The sequence below is a fragment of the Mucor mucedo genome, assembly GCF_025094135.1.
Source record: "Mucor mucedo strain NRRL 3635 chromosome Unknown EV154scaffold_3, whole genome shotgun sequence".
NCBI classification, from domain to species: domain Eukaryota; kingdom Fungi; phylum Mucoromycota; class Mucoromycetes; order Mucorales; family Mucoraceae; genus Mucor; species Mucor mucedo.
In genome coordinates, this window is record NW_026252287.1 from 39,283 (window position 1) to 59,271 (window position 19,989).

Here is a 19,989-nt window from a genome sequence, read left to right on the forward strand (position 1 = left end):
ATACAAAACCGAAATGGTTCCAGGAAGATTCTTTCTAATAGGCGTAGTATCCTTGTTCTTCATACCGTCACAACATCAACCAGGTCAAATAAATGACCAAATAGGGGAACCTTCGATCAGTTAACCAGCAGTAATCTTCGGAAATCTTCTTGATATAATCTGCCTGAGGGGATTCCTATCATAATAACAATTTGTATTAGCTAACTGAGTTCTCCTTTCGACATTTACTTATAAACTAACTTTGAAGATAGCCCTGAGTTTAACCTTCAAGCAATACAACGTTCTTTGTTGGAAGTGTTCAACTATGTTATTGAGATACGCTGTTGCAGTCCCACCTCGTTGCAGTCAACACAAACATCAGCAGCCTTGTCTTTGTTGATACCTGAATCGCACTTGGAGTGTCAGATATACAATATATAGCCATTTTTTTTACCAAATAAAACATACCTCTAAACAACTTGGCACTTTTCACTTCGTACTTTTGCCTTAGGTATGCGATTGCTTCCCTGGATGGCATAGTTATAAAAAAAAAGAGTTGTAAGACAAAAAAAAAACAAATGTTAAATTCGGAAATGTCTAGACCTCCGTATTTTTTTCAAACGTATTTTTTTAAACCACTTACAGGAATTCTGGCCAGAAGACCAGCAGACCAGTATGATTGCACCTATTTACAGTCCAATCCCAGCTATTCACGGTTCGTGAGTTCCAAAAACTCAAGCACTCTGCCTAGGAGGTCGCCCTCCTATAGCAAAGACTAGCCGCAGCCGCAATATCACAATTATATATCTTTTTCAATTTAGCTTCTTTTCAAAGAAACAAGAGTCACTACTAAACTAACCCTTTTACGTGATCGGTTACTTTCATACAATAAAAGAAGTATGTTAAGGGAAAAGAGAAAGAGAAGAATAAAGTGTATGAACCAGCTTTATTTACAGATAAACAAGCTTATGTCAGGATGATTTCAATTGTCTATTTTATCATCCATAATGTATGAGCCTTTACTTAAAACAGAAACACTTGCAAAAACCTTCCAAGCAAGTCAGAGCTTGGTAATTGTCTATCTGCATTCCAGTAGTAGCTTGTAATGACAGTAAAGCAGATTTTATGGAAAACAGAGAATGATCATCTAATGAAATTTAGATGATATGGCATGTCAATCGACGTGTAGACCATCACGTTTGAAAAAATACGTTTGAAAAAATACGTTTGAAAAAAATACGGAGTTCTAGACATTTCCATCTAAAGACCAAATATCAGTATTAATGCGACAACGCACGTGTTTTATTAGTTATTATGATGTATGTTACAAAGTAAGTTATCTGTCTTCGCTCTCCCTCCCTCCCTCTCTCTAAATTCCTTATCGTTATCATGTTAATCCTCGTCACCTGCTGTAATTGGATATGATGGCACGGGTGGCATGCTTTGAATCGTAGCACGATAACTCGGCGGCTCATCCACTGCGGTGTTATAATCAGGTATAGCTGGCATACTATTTTCTTTATATTCTTCTCTTGATGTTACAACGATTGGAAGCGTCAAGGTGCATTCAATTGTACCTTCTTGGTGAGCATTACGATGAAAGTGAAATGGATTAAAGTGATGATGCATCGCTAACGAATGATCGTTGTGTGGTTGTTCTTCCTCTGTATTTGATGTCGAATTATTTGTAGTTGTTACCCTTACAAGGTTGCCTTCTGCTATATTTAATCGATCGATCGAAGCAGAGGATGGATTATTAAAACTAGATGTGACGGAAGAGTTGTCGTCCATGGAAGGTCTTGAACTTTCGGACGGTGTTGGGCTTGCTGGTGGTGTTATTTCACGATCGAGAGGTGTCATTGTAGGGATGGATTGTGCAGAGTTGCGTTTTTGTGGATTGAATGGTAAATGGGATAAGATGGTTTTACCGACAGACTTTATACTAGTCTTACTACTTATACTGTCAAAAGATGACATTCTCTTCAGTTTTCTTCGGGGCACTACTTGGTTGTCATCAATGATAATGCGAATGTTTAAACGATGTAAAACAGCAATAAGAGTAGATTTTGTGTCAGTGTGAACGCGTGGATATAGTCGAAATATGGCGTTATAGTTATGCAGTTGCGCAGGATTATATTGTTCATGTTCTGAAGGGAAAAAGGTGCTGCAGCCCAGAGGATACGATTTTCTTGTATGATCCATTGCTTCCTGAGTGAGTGATTGCTGACCCGTGGTTCGATAATACTCTTGTTCTTCAAGTCCACATGTTATCATACGAACAGAGTGCCTGTCCGGTTTTTTTAGATGAACAGACAAATCAAGTGTTAACAGACCACCTTCACGATAGGTCATGGTTGGTGCTGTAGCAGAATATGTCAGTACATCATGGTGCATATCTCCATCAACAGTTTGAGTTGGAGAAGCCACCGGATTCATGCTATCCATGAGACATCTTCTGAGAATGATTGGGTATGAGATATGTATGTCAGAACTAAACAATTTCCTAATCGAAAGGACATCTAAACGATATCTTATTGATCCATGTTTGCCTTCAAAACTGTGAGGAAGTGAGGCAGAGATAGAAAATTTGAATGGAAATTTATAAGAGCCTGGATCAACAAAGGTTGACTTGATCACTTCACTTTCTCCGTCCATAATCATGCGCTCGTTAAAATGTTTCAACGTTCGTTTACAAATATGTCTTTTCTCAACACCATCTGAAGTTGGTAATCCCACCGAATTAGTGGTTTTAAAATCTACACGAATTTCACCTACGAAAGCAGTTTCTAAACATCGGATTCTTGAACGTCGATGTACCTCCAGTACGGTTTCTCCTTTCAAAAGGCAGCCTTCAGATATGTCATCAGCAAATCCTCGTAATATACCACGAAAACCTGGGTCTACGTGTATTGATAAAGAAAAATCATCACCTTGATAAATATGTTTCATTTTTCGATCATGCAAAAAAAAAAGTGAAGGAAAGAAGAGATGAGATCTAAAAAATAAAACAAAAAAGGCTACATACATATTCAGATCAGCGAGTGAATTTGTTTCAGATGGTGAGACCGTCTGTTTCCTACCTCATGGCGCCTAGTGTTTGGCACATCATTTAATTTAACTAGATAAAATTATCTTTACAGTACATCAATGCTGCATTACTTATACTTTGGTTCGCGAGAGCTGGGAATAGGAAAAAGGGCAAGTCTTTCTTTTATAGGCATAATCCCAGGTTCTATAAAAGGCAATTTTCCCTATATAAGCACATAATGTCGAAACATTACAGACATTTTAAATGGGCGATATACTTGGAGATCACTGTTTTATTTCGGTGAATGGGTGCTGGAACTTGTATGTTGGTTTCATAAAATCGAAAAAGACTGACATACGTAAAAAAAGAGGCTGTTTTTTTGGAAATCCAAAATTACTGTTGAGATTATATGATAAAACAAAGTCTAAGTGTAAGGGCTAAATTTGCCATAAACAATTCCCCTACAAACGCTAGAAGAGGCCTATACAATTATTATGCTATATCTGTATTCAATTTTTTTTTTCAACTCTATGTCTGCGTTTAGGTGATTTTTATAAGCCATAATTATGCAAAATGGTCTTTTTCATAGAATGAGCTTAAATATTGATAAAGATTGCTGGATAAAAAGTAAATTGTTAGTAAGTGCAGCAGCAGTATGTGCAAGCGCACTCGGATTACTGGTATCGTATTTGCAGCTATTCTTAATTATATAAATAACAGGATGGAAAACTTCAATTATCTTAAACCTTATCACGGCGTAAGTCAGATCTTGTTAATTAAAAAATAAATTAAATAAAAATAATCTCGTCTACATGCTTCTTCCTCCTTTGTCATTTTAAAATTACTTTATCAAGTATCACGAAAAAGCTTAGTTAATAAGGAAAGACTTCTAAATACGATATTCACTTTTCATTAAAGCAGTTTCTGATTGAAATACAAATCGTATGGACAAAAAGTAACTTTGTTGTAAGTAGCTTATAAATTTTTTTTATTGATTTACTCGCTGGTTTCGAGAGCATTTTCTCCGTAATTCCATGCACCGTGATATACCGTTTGAATTTGGTTGTTACCACCAACTCTGATCCGGAAGTTATGTAGTCTCCACACAACAGATAGGATGTCTTGCCTTTCCTGCTTGTTTACACTAAGCTTTATATTAAGCCTTCCAAACCATTTTTGGAGGGATTTCATCCCCCAATTAACAACAGGAATGTTCTTTTTGATGACTGCGTGCTTTCTTTTTGTTTCCCGAGCTTGTAAATTCACCCCTACTGCGTTTCTCTTTGAAATACTAAGCACCTTTGACGCAAATTTTCTTTTGCAAGGAAAGCTTGAATCAGAAATAACCTTGAAAGGTTCAGGACACTTAAAAGAGAGTAAATTTTCATACAATGGTTCAGCAGTTTCCGAATCATGCCATGCACCAGGACAGTTGAATCTGAACATTCAGATAAGCTAATTAGTACGGGTATGTAAAATAGACGTGATTTTTTTGTACCTGACATAACAGATGCATCCATCCGGAGTAAAAGCAATTATTTGAGAAGTGAAACAGTCGCGTTTGCACTTAATATAATAAGCGTTGTGCTCTAAGGGATCCACAGGGTGCTCGATTTTAAGGCTCAGACTATCAACAAAGCCAAAAACGCCTCCCAACACTCCTCTCTCAAAATCATTGGCTGCTTTTGACAGTACCATTTCATTAAATTCGGTCTTTTTGTTGGAAGAGGGCCATGCTATCACCCATCGTGGATCATTTGGCTTGGATCGAAAAACAGTTAACAGAGTTTGAATACCCAAGTCCTTCGATCTACTAATAACAGCAGCAGGAGCACCGAAAATCAGGCCCAAAATCTCTAGCTCCATCTCACTGTGGAGCCATATCAAAACCAATGCCAGGACCATCTTGGCTTCAAGTATAGGAGAGTGTCCAGTTTGGCATTTTTGAGGATAGTGTAACACAAATTCTTTGTACAAGATTTCGAAAGCTTGCACTGTTAATCCTAGGTGACACAGGTACGCTTTGTTATTACGGCCACTTATCAATCTTGTTGCAGAAGAATTAGATGGTGTGTACAAGCTTTCAGAGCTTGTGTGAGCTTCTTCAGTAATACGACGGGCTGATTCCGTTTCTAAAGCTGAAAGGCTAGCAGTAGCAATGATGTTTAATTTTTGATTTTTGGTTGCTGGCATAATTAATTTTAACAAAAAGGGGAAAAAATGTAAACCTTTTTTAATAAATAGATTGAGGCAATTATTTCAAGGCGTGTGACATGACTGCGATCGGTGACGTGTTTTTGTTCAGAATAATTACCCTCAGTTGTATTAATTAAACTTGATTCTTAGTCTTTTATGATGGCAGAAGCAAAGAAGATTTATTTGAAAAAGGAACAGGTCATCATCACTAAGAAAATCAAACGATTCGTACTTTGTTTTTCGTGTCAAGCAATACTTTCCACGCAATCTTTCCCATCTCTCTTTTTGATCGCTTCTGACCAAAAAAGCATGCAAATTGAATATCTCTGCTGCTTTGCAGGCATTGATGAAAGATTGTCTGTTAAGCAAAGGGGCTTCCCACTTTGATTTTTATTAAGTTTAAATGATGACTTAGCACTCAATGGGCCCACCGGAGTGACGCATTAACCAAGGTTTTGATCTCATATGAGCTTCTGCACTACCTTCAGACGGAGACTCCTTTGAAAACGAGGGGCTTCCCTTAATAACCCTGTTACCATACAGTTCATTCTGAGGGGGAAAATAGAGGAGAAAAAACTGTTTATTTACCTTTGCATATGATAGCTTATAAACTCAAGTTTTTTTTTCTTCTTTTTTTTTGTTAAAAAAAAAACGCATGTTTCCCATTGAATAACCCATTCAATTCTCAACAATATCATATGCGTAACATCCTAATTTTTGTGCAATGAAAGCGACTTTTGAAGTGGGGGAGAATGTGTGTAACCAAACAAAAAATATTCCTACCCTAATTATCGAATTGGACGAATGTGTTTAATAATTTGCTACTGACATTGACGAAATAAACGAATAACAGGTAGGTAAAGTACGTTCTTAATACCAAGAGTTTACGCCAAGACTTTGCGGAACCGAGGTTTGAGGTATCAAAGAATATAGCATCGTATACTGTACTTAGAATACGTTACCTACAGACATAAAACCGAAGTATGTACATGGTAATTTTTTTATGAGGTTGACTAGAAGCGGTATAATCCACGCTACAATTATCAGCTTTTGGAAACTGGTTTGCAGGTACTACAGTTAAATATAATCTTGTGGATCCCCCTTCCCTGCTTAACAATGATAATAACTAGACTATCACGCGGTATGTAGAAGTAGGAAATAAATATTTATTGTTTTTGTTATTAAGAATACTTTGATTGTCATTCTTCAAAATGAACGTATATATTGTATTACTTTTTTTTTTTAATATCGTCGTTCCCGCATATCCTTAAGGTAATCATGCATGAGTTGTTAACATGAAAAAAACTGTCCTACAAAAGATATAACAGCGAGCAACTGCTTGTAATATCCTGAAGAGATTTGAAGTTTTAAGTTGCATTGTATTGATAGTTTTATAATGTTACGCTTGTCAAAATCACTTATTTTTGTTGAGCACCAGCTTTTATTGTCTACGCCTCCATTTTTTGGATTTCCGAAAACAAATCACTGTATCATTCTTTAAAACTAAAATGATTGTAGCATCTGTTACAAACAGCAATGACACATGGCTTTTTCCAGTGTAACATGTATTCCTTCTGACTTGTAAATTTAGACACCGTTTGAACCGATAATGGGGATAACCCCGTGCGATTGAAACATGATTTCTAAAGTCAAATAAACAAGAAAGCACTACTTGCAGAAATTGTTAACCGAGAAAAGAATGATCCATAGGCAAGAAGGAAATAGATTTAGAGCTAGAACTTTGAACTTATTAGTTACATGTATGCTGACCTGCAATACATAACAGGTTTGAAAAATTCAGTAGCGTGGCTATCTGACATTTCTCGGGTTTTTAGGTCTTTCTCTTCCGCGTTACTGACGAGGAGCTTACCAAAAAAGAAATTCTTTTGCAGAAGCACGAAGAGAGCGGATAATTTGAGCATTTTTTGGATAGTTTTGTCATGTCAAAGTTTTATGAACGAGCGGAAGTTTTTAAATGTTGTTATCAGTAGCTCTTCAAATTTGATTTATGCATAGATTATGCTACAAATAATGAACAAAGAAGTTGGATAAAGCATATAATTTCTTAAACAGCGAGATTATACATTTACCTACACAGGTCATGTCTGACAACACGAGGATTTTTCAAATATACATAAGAACGAAAATTCCTAAACATACTGGAAGTTTCAAAACCTCTATTTTTACAATCTGTACAGTATTTATTAATTAAAGTTGCTGGATCCAGCTTTTTCACGTAATCGGCAATAGCTAAAGCTCTTACATAACTAACGCAATCTTGTGTCAGGAACTGACCAGTTTCCCACGAAAAAAACGAGCCATCACTAAAATTTGCGGCCAGTTTTAAAATTAGGTATTTATTCTTTTGTCGTTTTCTCGTACAAGCGGATAGCTGTTAACTTTTTAGTGCAGACCGATTTTTTCTCGGGTTTTGAACCTTTTTTTTTTTTTTTTTTCGGAAAGTGACTCCCGAGAATAGTAGTGGGTAAATTGTTCAAACCGGACTACCTACATTTTATCAAATTAACAAGTTTATAAGGCTGATATGCTACGATGACATCTTTTTGATCTCCCAAAAATAAAAAACAGAAACAAATGTATCACTTTGCTTACGAAATCCTAATTGAGAAAAAAAAAAAAAAAAAAAAACGTGGGAGGAAGATAGTTTAACAATTTTGTTAATTTGACGTATCATTTAGTGCTTTGGGAAGCTTTATTAAATTACTTTGTACACCACATTTTGTTTAAAAAAAAAAAAAAAAACTCCATCTGATCGGCGTGAAATACATGCGTACATCCTTTTCGGTATTGGCCATAAACGGCTTGGTGCTACATTTGTGATACATTCATGAGCCCATTTTTTCATGGTTGCTGTAATTGAGATTAATTAACAGAAGGATTGTAAAAAATACATGATCTCTAAAGACTGCAGTAAATATCTTGGCTTAGGTAACAGTCTGACACAATTTCGCTTAAATTGGTACCACTGCTTGTTTAGATAAAATTAAAGATATGTACCCGGCGTATTAGGAGAGGAATAAGTATACTTTTGAAACTTGCTAACCGAAAAAAAAAAAACTACTCACAAGTGTTGTATTAGCACTGGTACAATTTAATTATAGCTTTATGTGGTTTAAATCTTAAATTGTTGTTAGATAAAAGACGAACAACATAACGTTATTATAGTTTCATGTCACTTAGGTTAGCTTAAAAGACGCTTATTATTGTATCGCAGAAATTTTATAATTAGAATAAATGGTGTCATCTGCCATCGACTTTTTTTTTTTACCTCATCGATGTTTTATTATGTAAATAAATTGCCTTGTCCGTGCCCAATTATTATGTAAATACTTTTTGTACCATGCCTCATTGTTACGTAAGATTAAGTTTATGATTTGACCACACGGAACCTGTTATGCACTGGTTTGAGCAAGACTGTAGATCAAAAAACAATAACCATAATATCGACATATAGCTTCCTTACGTTAAACATTTGCTAAAAGAATAGGTACAATAAGCATGATCATTTAGAATCTGGTATTTAGTTGCAGTGATGTAACAGCAAATTTGTAATGGGTGCACGGATGATAACAATTATGTAAGTCCTAATAAAACAAACGCATATTGCAATAGACGGGTCCTTGCTTTCCTGAAGACCCTTGTTTCATATAAAAAGGAATCGAAGAGTACTCATTTTTCTTCTTATTCTCATTAAAAAAAAAGAACCATCTTTACCCTTTCCCTTCATTCATACAATGCTTATCAACAATAACATAATTGTTGGTGTCACTGCTGCTGTACTCTTGACTTTATCGGGAACTCTGGCTAGTTTCCTCGATAAGCCTAGTATTGCTACCTATTGGGGGCAGGTGAGTCAATAAAACATAATAAACATCATCAGATGTCTTGTTACTAATCTATATACAGAATTCCAAAGGAGGAGTTGATACCCAAAAACCACTTTCGTTTTACTGCGATGATTCGTCTGATCTTCTAATTATGTCATTTGTTCTTAATTTCAAAGATGGAGGCCTTCCTGTGCTTAATCTGGCTAACGGTTGTAATGGCCCTAATTTCCCCGGAACAGGACTTTTACAATGCCCTGACGTTGGCACAGGTAACTACGATATGCACCATTACGATGACACATGATCTAATATTATTATAGATATTAAGATTTGTCAAAACAAGGGTAAAACCGTCTTGATGTCACTTGGTGGTGCAGCTGGTATTTATGGCTTTGCCAATGATGCTGATGGTGAGGCCTTTGCTGATACTCTTTGGAATCTTTTTGGTGCTGGATCCAGCTCAACTCGTCCCTTTGGTGATGCTGTGTTGGATGGCTTTGATCTTGACATTGAAGGTGGCGGGCCTACAGGTTATGCCGTGAGTACAAGGGATTTTAATCGTATTAGTATTGTACACTGACCACATCACATTATTGTTATTAGGCGATGGTTAGACGACTTCGTACACATTTCAGTACTGATAAGTCCAAACAATACTTCATTACCGGTGCTCCTCAATGCCCTTTCCCTGATGCTATGATGGGTACAATTATGGATCAAGTCGGATTTGATGCTGTAAATGTCCAATTTTACAACAATTATTGCTCAACTACTAGTGGAAGTTTTAACTTTAATACTTGGGACACCTGGGCAAAAACAACCTCGCCAAATAAGAATGTCAAGATCTTGTTGGGTCTCCCAGGATCAAGTGCTGCCGCTGGTAGCGGATATGTCCCTTTTAGTCAATTGCAACCAATCGTCAAAGACCTCTCTAACACCTATTCCAGTTTCGGCGGTGTCATGTTATGGGGTAAAATAAACATTAGTAAAGTTATTGTAATAGAAAAAACTTGAAACTAATCGTGCTGTTAGATGCCTCTGCTTCTTACGCCAACACGGATATATCTCCTTCCTATCAAGTGGCCGTTGCTAATTTAGTTCACGGACTTGCTAACGGTGGTTCGACCCCTAGTACAACTAGTACTATTTCTACAACTAAGACTGCATCTACTACAACTAAGACCACATCTACTACGACAAAGACTACTGCTACTACTACTACTAGTACTACTGCTGCACCAACCAGCACACCCGTCACGTGTATCAAGGACGGACAAAAATGTTCTATTGAAGGTCAAGTTGCATGTTCCGGAAACTCCTTTGCTATGTGTAACCATGGAGCATGGGGACTTCAAGGATGTCCTAGCGGTCTTACATGTTTCTCTACTACGGACGGTAGCTCCGTTTACTGCGGCCAAGGCAGTGGTAGCAGCACGACTTGCGACTTAATCAGTACACTTGAAATTACACGTAATACATTGAATACGGGGGTTGTGAAGAAGACGATTGGACCATCTGCTAAACCATACATGGGAGGTCATGTTATTGCCCAATTCTCGGTTACGAAATCTGACGCAAAGTCATTCACAGCACTTGTCAATGTTCGTCGATTTGATAAAATAAGTTTTGGAAAGACTATTACTGCGCAATTTAAGGTTGCCGATAATATTACAGTGACCAGTGTAGAAGGAGGAACTGTTATTCAAAAAGGTAATCAAGTCAAGGTTCAATTGAAGAATGAAAAGAAGACCATGATGGCTGTCATTCAATTGAAAGGACAAATCAAGGGTGGGATTTTTGTTGCACCCAAAGTAAACACCATGAAGTTTTACTAATTAATAAGCCAATTTGATTAATTTGAAATAAACACTTACATTATAAGGAATTTTTTTCCTATTGGGTAACAATATAAACAATGGAAGGGTCTTGGCGTAAAAAGCTATTAATTGAACAGCTGTTCTTTTTTTGTTGAACAATAGAAAAGAAGGGACACAGAAAAGGCAACGAATTATTGGTTCTGGATAAAGATTGTTCTTTTGCTTAGCACAACAAATGGACGGTAGATCTTTTTGAGCTACCACCGGCATTGTTCGCACCTCGGATTCTGATAAGATTTTTGGTTAGAGCAAACTTCAAGGAAAAGATGGTACGTGCGACTTTTCATGTCAATTGGAAAGATGAATGATAAATATAGTTGTAATATTATTGTTCTATTTTTAGATGGTGTTCCTGCTTTCTTGTTTAAAATAATGATTTTGTTTTTATTATTTTGTGTAACATGGTTATGAAAAATGAGTAGCTTAGTACATATGAGGAAAATAAAGTGAAAAAATAAAAAGATGGTATATACATTCTAAATGGGGGTTTTTTTTTGGATGTTTTGATGATAAATGACGAAATAAAAAAAAAGAGAAGAAAAAAAAAAAGTGTAAATGGGCATAGAAAAGTTCATAGGAAAGGGGGAATAATTTTTTCTTTTTTTCATAGATGCGGTATAAAAAAAAAAGGATGCATGTTGTGTGGGTGTGAGATTTATCTAATTTGAATAAGACCATGTGTTATATTGAGGTGGGATAGAGTATTCAAAGTAGTTTTGTTGAGGTTGAGGCTGATAATCTATAGGCATATCATTAGTGTACCAATAATTGTTGTTGGCAGGTAGCTGTTGTAACAAGGTGAAGTCATTAAAACTATTGGTGATGTCCTTTTGCTGATAAATAGCAGTGGTAGGAAATTGGTTCATCATGATCGGGTTAGAGCCGATTGGACTATAGTTCTCAATATCGTCCCACGAATAAGAAGAGTCTTGAAGAGGCGTAACATTGCCAGAAATAGTTTGGTGGTCCAACATACTTGTAGCGGATGGACTGGTGGTGATAGTATTGTTTGTGTAGCCGTAACCATATGCATAGTGCAACGTTTCATCCGATTCGTCGACAAAGCTGCTCGAGCTTACTGGTGATAAGCTACTGCCACTTTGACTTGGTACGCAATAAGATTCATCGTAGAAATCCGTGTAAATTGATTGGTTATTACTGTGACTTAAAACTTGAGGTACTCTCTCATAAATGGGTGTTGTCCAATTCTCTTCTGTCAATTTAGGGTACACTAAAAAAAAAAACGTTTTAGTAATTTTAATTTATTGTCATTAGCATTTTAACCTTACCTGGCTTATCCTTGATGTAAGCTTGGCGCTTCTTGTAAGGTCCACGCTTAACACCCTTCTTGCGCTCTTTACGGTCAGAATCTCTACATGTGCTGGTCAAACCGAGTTTGACACAACGCTTGCAAGGTCTGCCATCGTCACACTTCTTGCAGGCTTTTTGACAATTGACTATTGTTTAAGATGAGTACACAGACACACTTCAAATATTAAAAAAGTAAATTATCTTACCGCAGGCATTTTTGACTTGCTTGCGCTTTGACTTTTCAATGCTAGTTTTTTTCAAGGCATTGACAGTAGCTTTAAGATTGTCACTGACTTCGGTGTTGTCATCATAGGTCATCCAGGAGGTAGGAGATCCACCAACAATAATAGTGTTGTTGTTATCGTATTGCATGTTCGTAGTCACTTTTTTTTTTGTTAAAAGCGGGAAATAGAGTTGTAGAAAAATAGAAATATAAAAAGGGTAAAATAAAATGACCGTGCAATTCGATCTTGTTATATACATTTTTTTTGGCCAAAATGGGGGGACCAACTCGATTTGGGGGGGGGAGGAGCAGAAAATAGTAATTATTTTATAAATAAAAAAAAAAATTGGGCCTATTCTTCACGTTTCCTAAACATTTCTGGAATCTCACATGGTGCTAAATATAATAATTAGTTGTGCAGCAGCATTTTTTTACTACTTTTTTGTCATCTCTGATTCGGCCTTGTTTCTCAAATTTGGGAAGAAGGTAATACAACTCCGTTTCGCTTGGAAAGAATAAAAAAGACATGTAGTTCTGAAATGACGTTGAGTAACGGATAATAGTTCAACACCCTCATGCTCCCCTTCTAGGTTAACCACACGAAAGCTATTATAAGCTCTTACCAGAATAAAAAAATTAAAAAAAAACATGTTCCATGTCGATTTAATGTTGCACGATACTTGGCCACGTTTTGGCTAGATGTTTTTGTATTCAAAATTTACAGTATGGTAAAGCTACCAAAACGAACCCAACGCACGCACAAGCATGCTCGCGTGCTACTTTTTGCCACTGCCCGATATTTTAATTGGATTGTTGTACAATTTAAAGTAATGATGGCCCTTTTTTTTTTTATATACATACAATACTCCAACCTCACCAAATATAGTAAGAACTGCACTAGATCGTCATGAATAGCAATTGACAAAAAAAAAACCTTGATTTGTATACAATCCCGAATAAATAGAGCTTTTCCTCTCCTTAAGAGGCAGTGTTCCCTTGGATTTTGTTTGTTCAATTTTTTTGATTAGGGTTGTCGGGCATCTAAAAGCAACATGGTTCTCTTGTTACCATGCCCCCGTTTTTCGAGGTTTACGTAATAAAAAATCGACATAGTTTGATGCATAATCGGATAAGCTTTTATGCTTCATTGGGAACAAGGAGAAAGAGGCGTAGAATAGGAGTATGCAAAAGAAATAAAATGATTTCCCGGTACAAGTAAGATTATGATAGGCAGAAAAGATCGATAAAAAAAAAAAAAAAAAAAAAAAAAAAGATGGGATGACTAATTAAAAGGGTATTCAACAATGAAAAAATGATGACAAAATTTAATAAGCAAACATGATGTGATGTTTACAAAGTGTTCAGGTATTATAATAATACAGCCAAAAGGTATATTTTTAGTTAATTGTCTGTTACACTATACCAGCAAAACGTTCTTTTTGTGAAATCAGGTTTTTTCATTAATCTGGTTAATTAAGGGTACATGAAACACCCACGAAAATGTATATTTTGTTGCATATCTTTTAGATGTACATGCAAACCAATAACTTTCAGCTCACATGATGGCAAAACATTTTAGCTTTAATTAAAAGCCTCATACGCGCCAAAAGTTAGTCTCGTGAACATGGCCTGTCAGGTCATTTACCGCACCCTCAAAAAGCATGATAGGAAAGCCCCCAGTGACCAGATCACGTTACTTGGTATTACCGTAGGAAATTATTTATTAAGTTGAAATATTATATTACAAGTAAAGAAAAAAAGAAGAGAAAAGTAGTCTATATAATTACAAATATATCTTGGAAAGTAACTATTCCCCAAGTATTAGCGTGTAACAAAAATGACAATGAATATACAAATGTTGTGTGTGTGTGTGTGTGTTTGTGTTTGGGTCGAAAAAAAAAAAAGTTATTATATTTCCCAAGCTCTTGTATTTCGATTGTCTTTAAAGGAAGGAGGGTTGGGTTGTTTTGCTTCAGCAACAGCCACATGATCTAAATAAGCATCCGGTTGCATGATCCGAGACAACCGATATTTGACGCCGAGATAACTAAGGTAATTATTCCTTGGAAATACACGTACTCGTTTCACATCAGGAAAATGACAATCAGTGATGTCTACAAATGTTCCTCCTACTGTCAGGGTCTGTTCCAGTTTGGTTTGGTTAACGATATCAAATGGCACCCATTTTTCATTCATAAAAACTAGCCATGTGAAATTCCAAGCTGATGACTGCCTCCCTTGAACCTGTGGTGAGGTGCAGGCTGTTATACTATTTGCCTTAGGTAGCTGAGTTGGTAATTGTAATGGCTTTGCATTATTATTACTGTAAAACGAATTTGTGGATGATTGTGAACTAGAAGATGCCTCAGATAGAGGGGGAGAAACAACACGGTGATGATGGTGTTGTTCCTCATGATATTTCCCATTTATCTTTTGTGTTGGCATATTAGTTTGTTGATTATTATAACGATATTGTTGATGCTGAGCTATTAACATTGGCGTATTATAATATTGCTGCTGGTTATGATACAATACACTCAGTTCTGGCTCTGTGCTCATCTTTTACAATTTATTACTATGGAGAAGAAGAAAAAAAGAAAAGAGAAAACAATAAATAAAAAAATAAAAAAAAGGGATTTAAATAGTATAAAAAACGCCTACGACCTATTATATTCCTCATTTGGTATTCATTAGTATTACCTAGAATGAATCACGGGTCAACTGTTACACCTGGATTTTTGGAGCCCATTTAAATGAGACCTCAAGTGATTCTTTTATATATATATATATATGATAAATATATACAATGGTTGCTATCTCTTATTAGATGTTGATATCAATATGCACATCATTTATCATGTTGCCTCTTAAAAATGACATAAGTAAAAAGGGTGCTTTACCACACGGCCAGGTACACTCATCATTGTACAATTAATAAAAAGTCACGAGTTTACCCAGATATCCAGCTGCTCAGCAAAAATTATTCAATTTAGGCCATTTGATACGATCGAATTATAAAAACAATTCTTTAATAAAATGTACAAAATTTAACTCTATGCAATGGAAAAAAAAATAGGATAGGATAGGCTTTACAGTCCTTCGGCCTCTAAAGTAGTTGGCTCGTCACTTGATTCGTTATTTCTATTGTGTAGTTTTACACCAATGCCATAAAGGTCTTCCTTCACGATCTGTATCCACAAGTGGATCAATTTCTTAAAGATAACGATAGATAACAGACCCACAAAGAAAAAGAATATGATAGGGTACGTATATCTTGTCACAGTGATCTGAAGTGAAGGGTCTTTGGGATCTAAAATTTTAAAATATGAGTGCATGAGAAAATAAATAAAATTCTGTTCAACTAACCAAGAAATCGTAAAATACCCCAAGAGGCAATACCAGGAATGGTTATAGCAAGTAGTGCAGTAACTATCACAGGGACAATCACAGTTCGTGTGATATTCCACACGTCGGTTTGCATAATACCGTCGCCTACAAGTCCGATGAGCTTTCGACGAACACTATTATTGGCAGGAAGCACATGAATAATATTATGAATGATGCTCATATATGCAACACCAAACGACCAATTCTAACAACAAATAACCCCGTGAATATTCATGTGAGTAAGTATTAATTTTCCCTTTTACCTGAGTCACATAAATCACTAATCCACTTTCTGAATTAAAGCTACGGATCGGCATAAATACAAAGAGATCAACTGCGATTCCAAACAAAAGTGGGATGACCAAACCAAACATACTAGATAAGTATAAAAACTTTGCAATCTAAATTTAATCAACGTTAATACTTCATTATTACACTTTTTTTTTTTCTTTTTTCTTCTGTATATTCCTATTTAACCTTTTTCGTTTTTTCTTTCATATACGTCATAATTTCATCGTTGTTGTATTCATTTGTTTTATATGTTGCGTAACATTCATTAATCCAATGAGTCATTGTTCCCAATCCTGCCATAATATAAATTCCAAGTGCAAACGAGTACAAATCGTTTACTTTCGACCCAGGCGCAAGATAATATTTAAAAAGTGCACGACCAACGAGAACTAGCAGATGTTAGTATCTCATTATCATCAACCATTTTTAGTTTAAACCCACAAGGAGAAATATATTACTTACGAGGTACTACCGTTACAGAGCAAGAAAATAATGAAATGGAAAACCACATGGAAAACAAGAAAATGATAATCTAGATTCATGTTAAATATATATATATATACATATAATACATAAATTAAAACGAGGACTTACTCTTCGCTTGAAATTAGGTGGGATGTAAACAACAATAGTTGACTGAGCTTCATCATTTGTATCTGCAGCAGCAGGATGACCTCTGATTCTTTCTTCTTCATCAAGAGCTTCCAGAGTAACAGGATCAACGGGTACAAGCATACGACGCTTAGGATCCACTGGAACACTATCGTATTTGGGTACACGAACCATCATACCGTCACGTTTGAACACAACCGATTTTTGGTCATCCTCATCAATAGAGACGTCGGAAAATTCATCCGTTGGGATGGTTGCCTTCTCAAAAAAGATCTTTGACTTTAAAGTTTTACGGATATGTCTACCTTCTTCATCAGGCTTACGAACATTGAACATAAATGAGGTTAAGCGTAACTGACGGCAGGCAAAGTGCCACCAAAGGTCAAGTGCCTTCTTGGAGTAGTCACGGGGTTTGATGAGAGCGATCAAGGGGGGTAAGAGGAATTGAATGATCAGGAGGTCGATAGCCAAAGTAGATAAGGGAGTATTGAAAGGTAATCGAAGAGGGAAAACAATGCCAGTGTATCCTAAAGTATAAGTAACAGTACCAACACCAAATACTAACATGACTGAATAAATTAATGCTGATTGACTGATTTTGTGCAATAAATTCGGTAAAGGCCTTTCTACCATTTCCTGAACTGGATGGAACTGAGGATCATTGGGGTCACGAATAAACCACATTACACCCGGTCTAATAATTTCACGGCACACCGTAATAAATATGGCAAAATAGAACAAGACACCAGTACCCAAGAACCAATGAAGGAAATAGGAAGAATAAGGGCTCTTCAGGTGAAATAGGTAACGTGATGTAAATGAAGCATTTACAAATAATGGTAAAGTAGCCATATCAAGTAAGAAACCACACACAGTAGGGAACACAACCAGCTCAATCACAATAAAGAACAATACCTTTAAGAATATACCTTGTTGTCGAATAATGTCCTGAATTGTCTCACCCGTAGTATTACGACTTGAGTTTGAGGCACGTCTGCCATGATTCAAATACCATGATCCTAAAGTAATCAATACTAGATAACCAACAAGTATACACATGCTACGATCCAGACCGGTCTGTCCCGTACCAAATCGATGCCATCTAGCCAGTGCCACAGCACTCATCGCCTCAATCTTGTTTTGAATCAATACCCAGTCCATATTCATCATTAAACTATCTGACCCTGCTCTTGTCATATTATTCACAACTGTCTCATTTCTTGTAATTGTTTCGTTGGATAATGTCACTGCGGTCTCAACACCTTTCGAAAATTGATCTTGGATTGATTTTAAGGCTAATTGGATACTTTCCGGTACAGCTGAAATGATAAACCCTCCAATGAGTGACCAAATATAAGGAAAACAGAGATCTAACACAAAATCAACGAGCGGATCAGTGATTAACCGCATTACGTAAATAGGCGTCTCAATAAAACTAATAGGTTGGATCTAATACATATGAATTAGATTTCTGATTACACATAAGCATATACACTCCTTATATTACCAAAATCACAAGACGTCCAATAACATAAGGAACCCAAACAGCAATACCAAGACACAAACTAATCATGAGTGACATTAAAACAGAATTTTGAACTAACATCCAAGGATTTCCTCTCATGCCGATAGCCTCAAGTACACCGTTAATGTCGTCTCCAACATCAAAAGGTTCGTCGTCATCACCTAGTCCAGCAACTGCAGCAGCAGCAGCAGGCTGACGAGGTTGAATCATGGGAGGTATTTCCTCCACTTGCTCTAATTCACGAATTCTAGCCAACTCTCGTCTTCTTTCCATTTGTTCTTGAAACATGCGTTCAATGGCAGCATTATTGAATCGAGGATTATTATCTACTAGTTCAGGTAATCTGTCTTCCTCGTCGTCCTCTTCCTCGTCCTCAACTTCATACATTCTACCGGTCGAAGATTCGGCGTTAGACCAACTAAATTGGCTGTCGTCTTGGTGTAATAAACGTTGGTGTTCCTCACTATCCAGTGATTCGCGTTTCATATGAGCACTTTCAAAGCCATATTCCTCGTCTTCATCCTCATCGTGAATCGAAATAACGTCACTAGTGTCGTTGGCAGAAGACGATGATGCATGCTGGTTATACCAAGTGTCAGTCGGATCGTCATTTCTTTGAGCCAATTCATTATCCACGGCAGCACGAAGGTGACCTAATTGATGTTCGAGGCGATGTAAACTCATGTCCTGATCTTCGTCCCCTTCTGGATTGATAACCTGCATGGCTGTCAATAAAGTATCGATGGCAACTTGTTCTTGTACAAGATGTTCATTGTTGTTGGGATTTTCGATATTGACAGGTACTGGCTCATTTAAGGGAGCCTGTTGTTCAGCAGGTAAATTCTGCATGACCCATTCTCTAAACAAGTAAGCAGCAACGAATATGATGATAACAAACCCCGTTATAATTTGACCCTCAAGACAATCAGATAAAAAATTTCTAAAAGAAAAACTATTATTAGCATTGTTTTTCTTTTTATAACAATCAAAGTTAAACATACTTTAATATTTCATAAGAAAAATAGCTGGATTCGTCCGTGATTGTTGTTAATGAGGAGTCAGAACCGGGTTGGTCCTCCCCCTTTCTAAAAAAGACAATACTCTCACCGCTCCAAAAATAAAATCTCCAGGTCCATAAGGTAAAATTTGGTAATATAATTAACCACACAAGCACCACTAATAAGCCTCTTGCAAGTGTCTTTAAACCAGTTGCTATACGGCGAATCAATTGAGAGATGAGCAGATAAAATGGCACTTTTTCTGGCATATCGTCTCGGTATATGGGTGTAAAAGCGAATGGATGTTCACATAATTCGCAGTACCTATCAGTTTTATTTTTTTGTTTTTTTGTTAAAGTCTCCCTTTCTACCTTTTATTGTTCTCCCCTTACTTTTTTTTACTGTGTGATAGCCATTGCTTTAGACTATATACAAAAATGGAGTGTTAAAATAACAAAAACTCAGAAACAGGAAAGAAAACAGCTCTATTACCAGTCTTCGTGAACAAAACGTATACTGCCAGAGCATTTACACGGATGGTAAAGTGGATGATCAGGTGTAGATTCACTTCTACAAACCCTACAGATTTCTATTTTTTTTTTATGAGGTTTTGAATTGACATTGACTGAAAGCAAAGTTACCTTGGTCTTCATCCATGCTTTATTCCTTCTTAATTTTCAAAATGTGAAATTTAACAAAAAAAAAAAAAAAAAA

At 36.3% G+C, this 19,989-nt stretch overlaps 5 protein-coding genes across 5 annotated transcripts; 1 reads left to right on the plus strand and 4 right to left on the minus strand.

The window, feature by feature from the left end:
- Positions 1–1,989: 1,989 nt before the first annotated feature.
- Positions 1,990–2,928, minus strand: EV154DRAFT_410878 (uncharacterized protein; the record flags this gene model as incomplete). Its single annotated transcript, XM_051595425.1, has 1 exon — positions 1,990–2,928. A coding segment is annotated over one exon (939 nt), but the record flags the coding sequence as incomplete, so codon positions are not given.
- Positions 2,929–8,958: 6,030 nt separating this feature from the next.
- Positions 8,959–11,039, plus strand: EV154DRAFT_597988 (glycoside hydrolase superfamily; the record flags this gene model as incomplete). Its single annotated transcript, XM_051607026.1, has 5 exons — positions 8,959–9,072; positions 9,131–9,320; positions 9,372–9,589; positions 9,655–10,021; positions 10,084–11,039. The coding sequence occupies 5 exons, from the start codon at positions 8,959–8,961 to the stop codon at positions 10,884–10,886; spliced, it is 1,692 nt and encodes a 563-aa protein (XP_051463157.1). The 3' UTR covers positions 10,887–11,039.
- A 548-nt stretch (positions 11,040–11,587) lies between these two features.
- On the minus strand, positions 11,588–12,611 carry EV154DRAFT_557965 (uncharacterized protein; the record flags this gene model as incomplete). Its single annotated transcript, XM_051605464.1, has 3 exons — positions 11,588–12,159; positions 12,218–12,385; positions 12,446–12,611. 3 exons carry the CDS (start codon positions 12,609–12,611, stop codon positions 11,588–11,590), a joined length of 906 nt encoding a protein of 301 aa, XP_051463158.1.
- Positions 12,612–14,430: 1,819 nt separating this feature from the next.
- Positions 14,431–14,691, minus strand: EV154DRAFT_403743 (uncharacterized protein; the record flags this gene model as incomplete). The annotated part of the gene is made up of 1 exon (XM_051595328.1): positions 14,431–14,691. A coding segment is annotated over one exon (261 nt), but the record flags the coding sequence as incomplete, so codon positions are not given.
- Positions 14,692–15,551: 860 nt separating this feature from the next.
- On the minus strand, positions 15,552–19,544 carry EV154DRAFT_535463 (uncharacterized protein; the record flags this gene model as incomplete). The annotated part of the gene is made up of 9 exons (XM_051604075.1): positions 15,552–15,772; positions 15,829–16,054; positions 16,113–16,250; positions 16,327–16,529; positions 16,603–16,672; positions 16,735–18,201; positions 18,260–18,643; positions 18,821–19,229; positions 19,279–19,544. The coding sequence occupies 9 exons, from the start codon at positions 19,542–19,544 to the stop codon at positions 15,552–15,554; spliced, it is 3,384 nt and encodes a 1,127-aa protein (XP_051463160.1).
- Between the last annotated feature and the right edge of the window lie 445 nt (positions 19,545–19,989).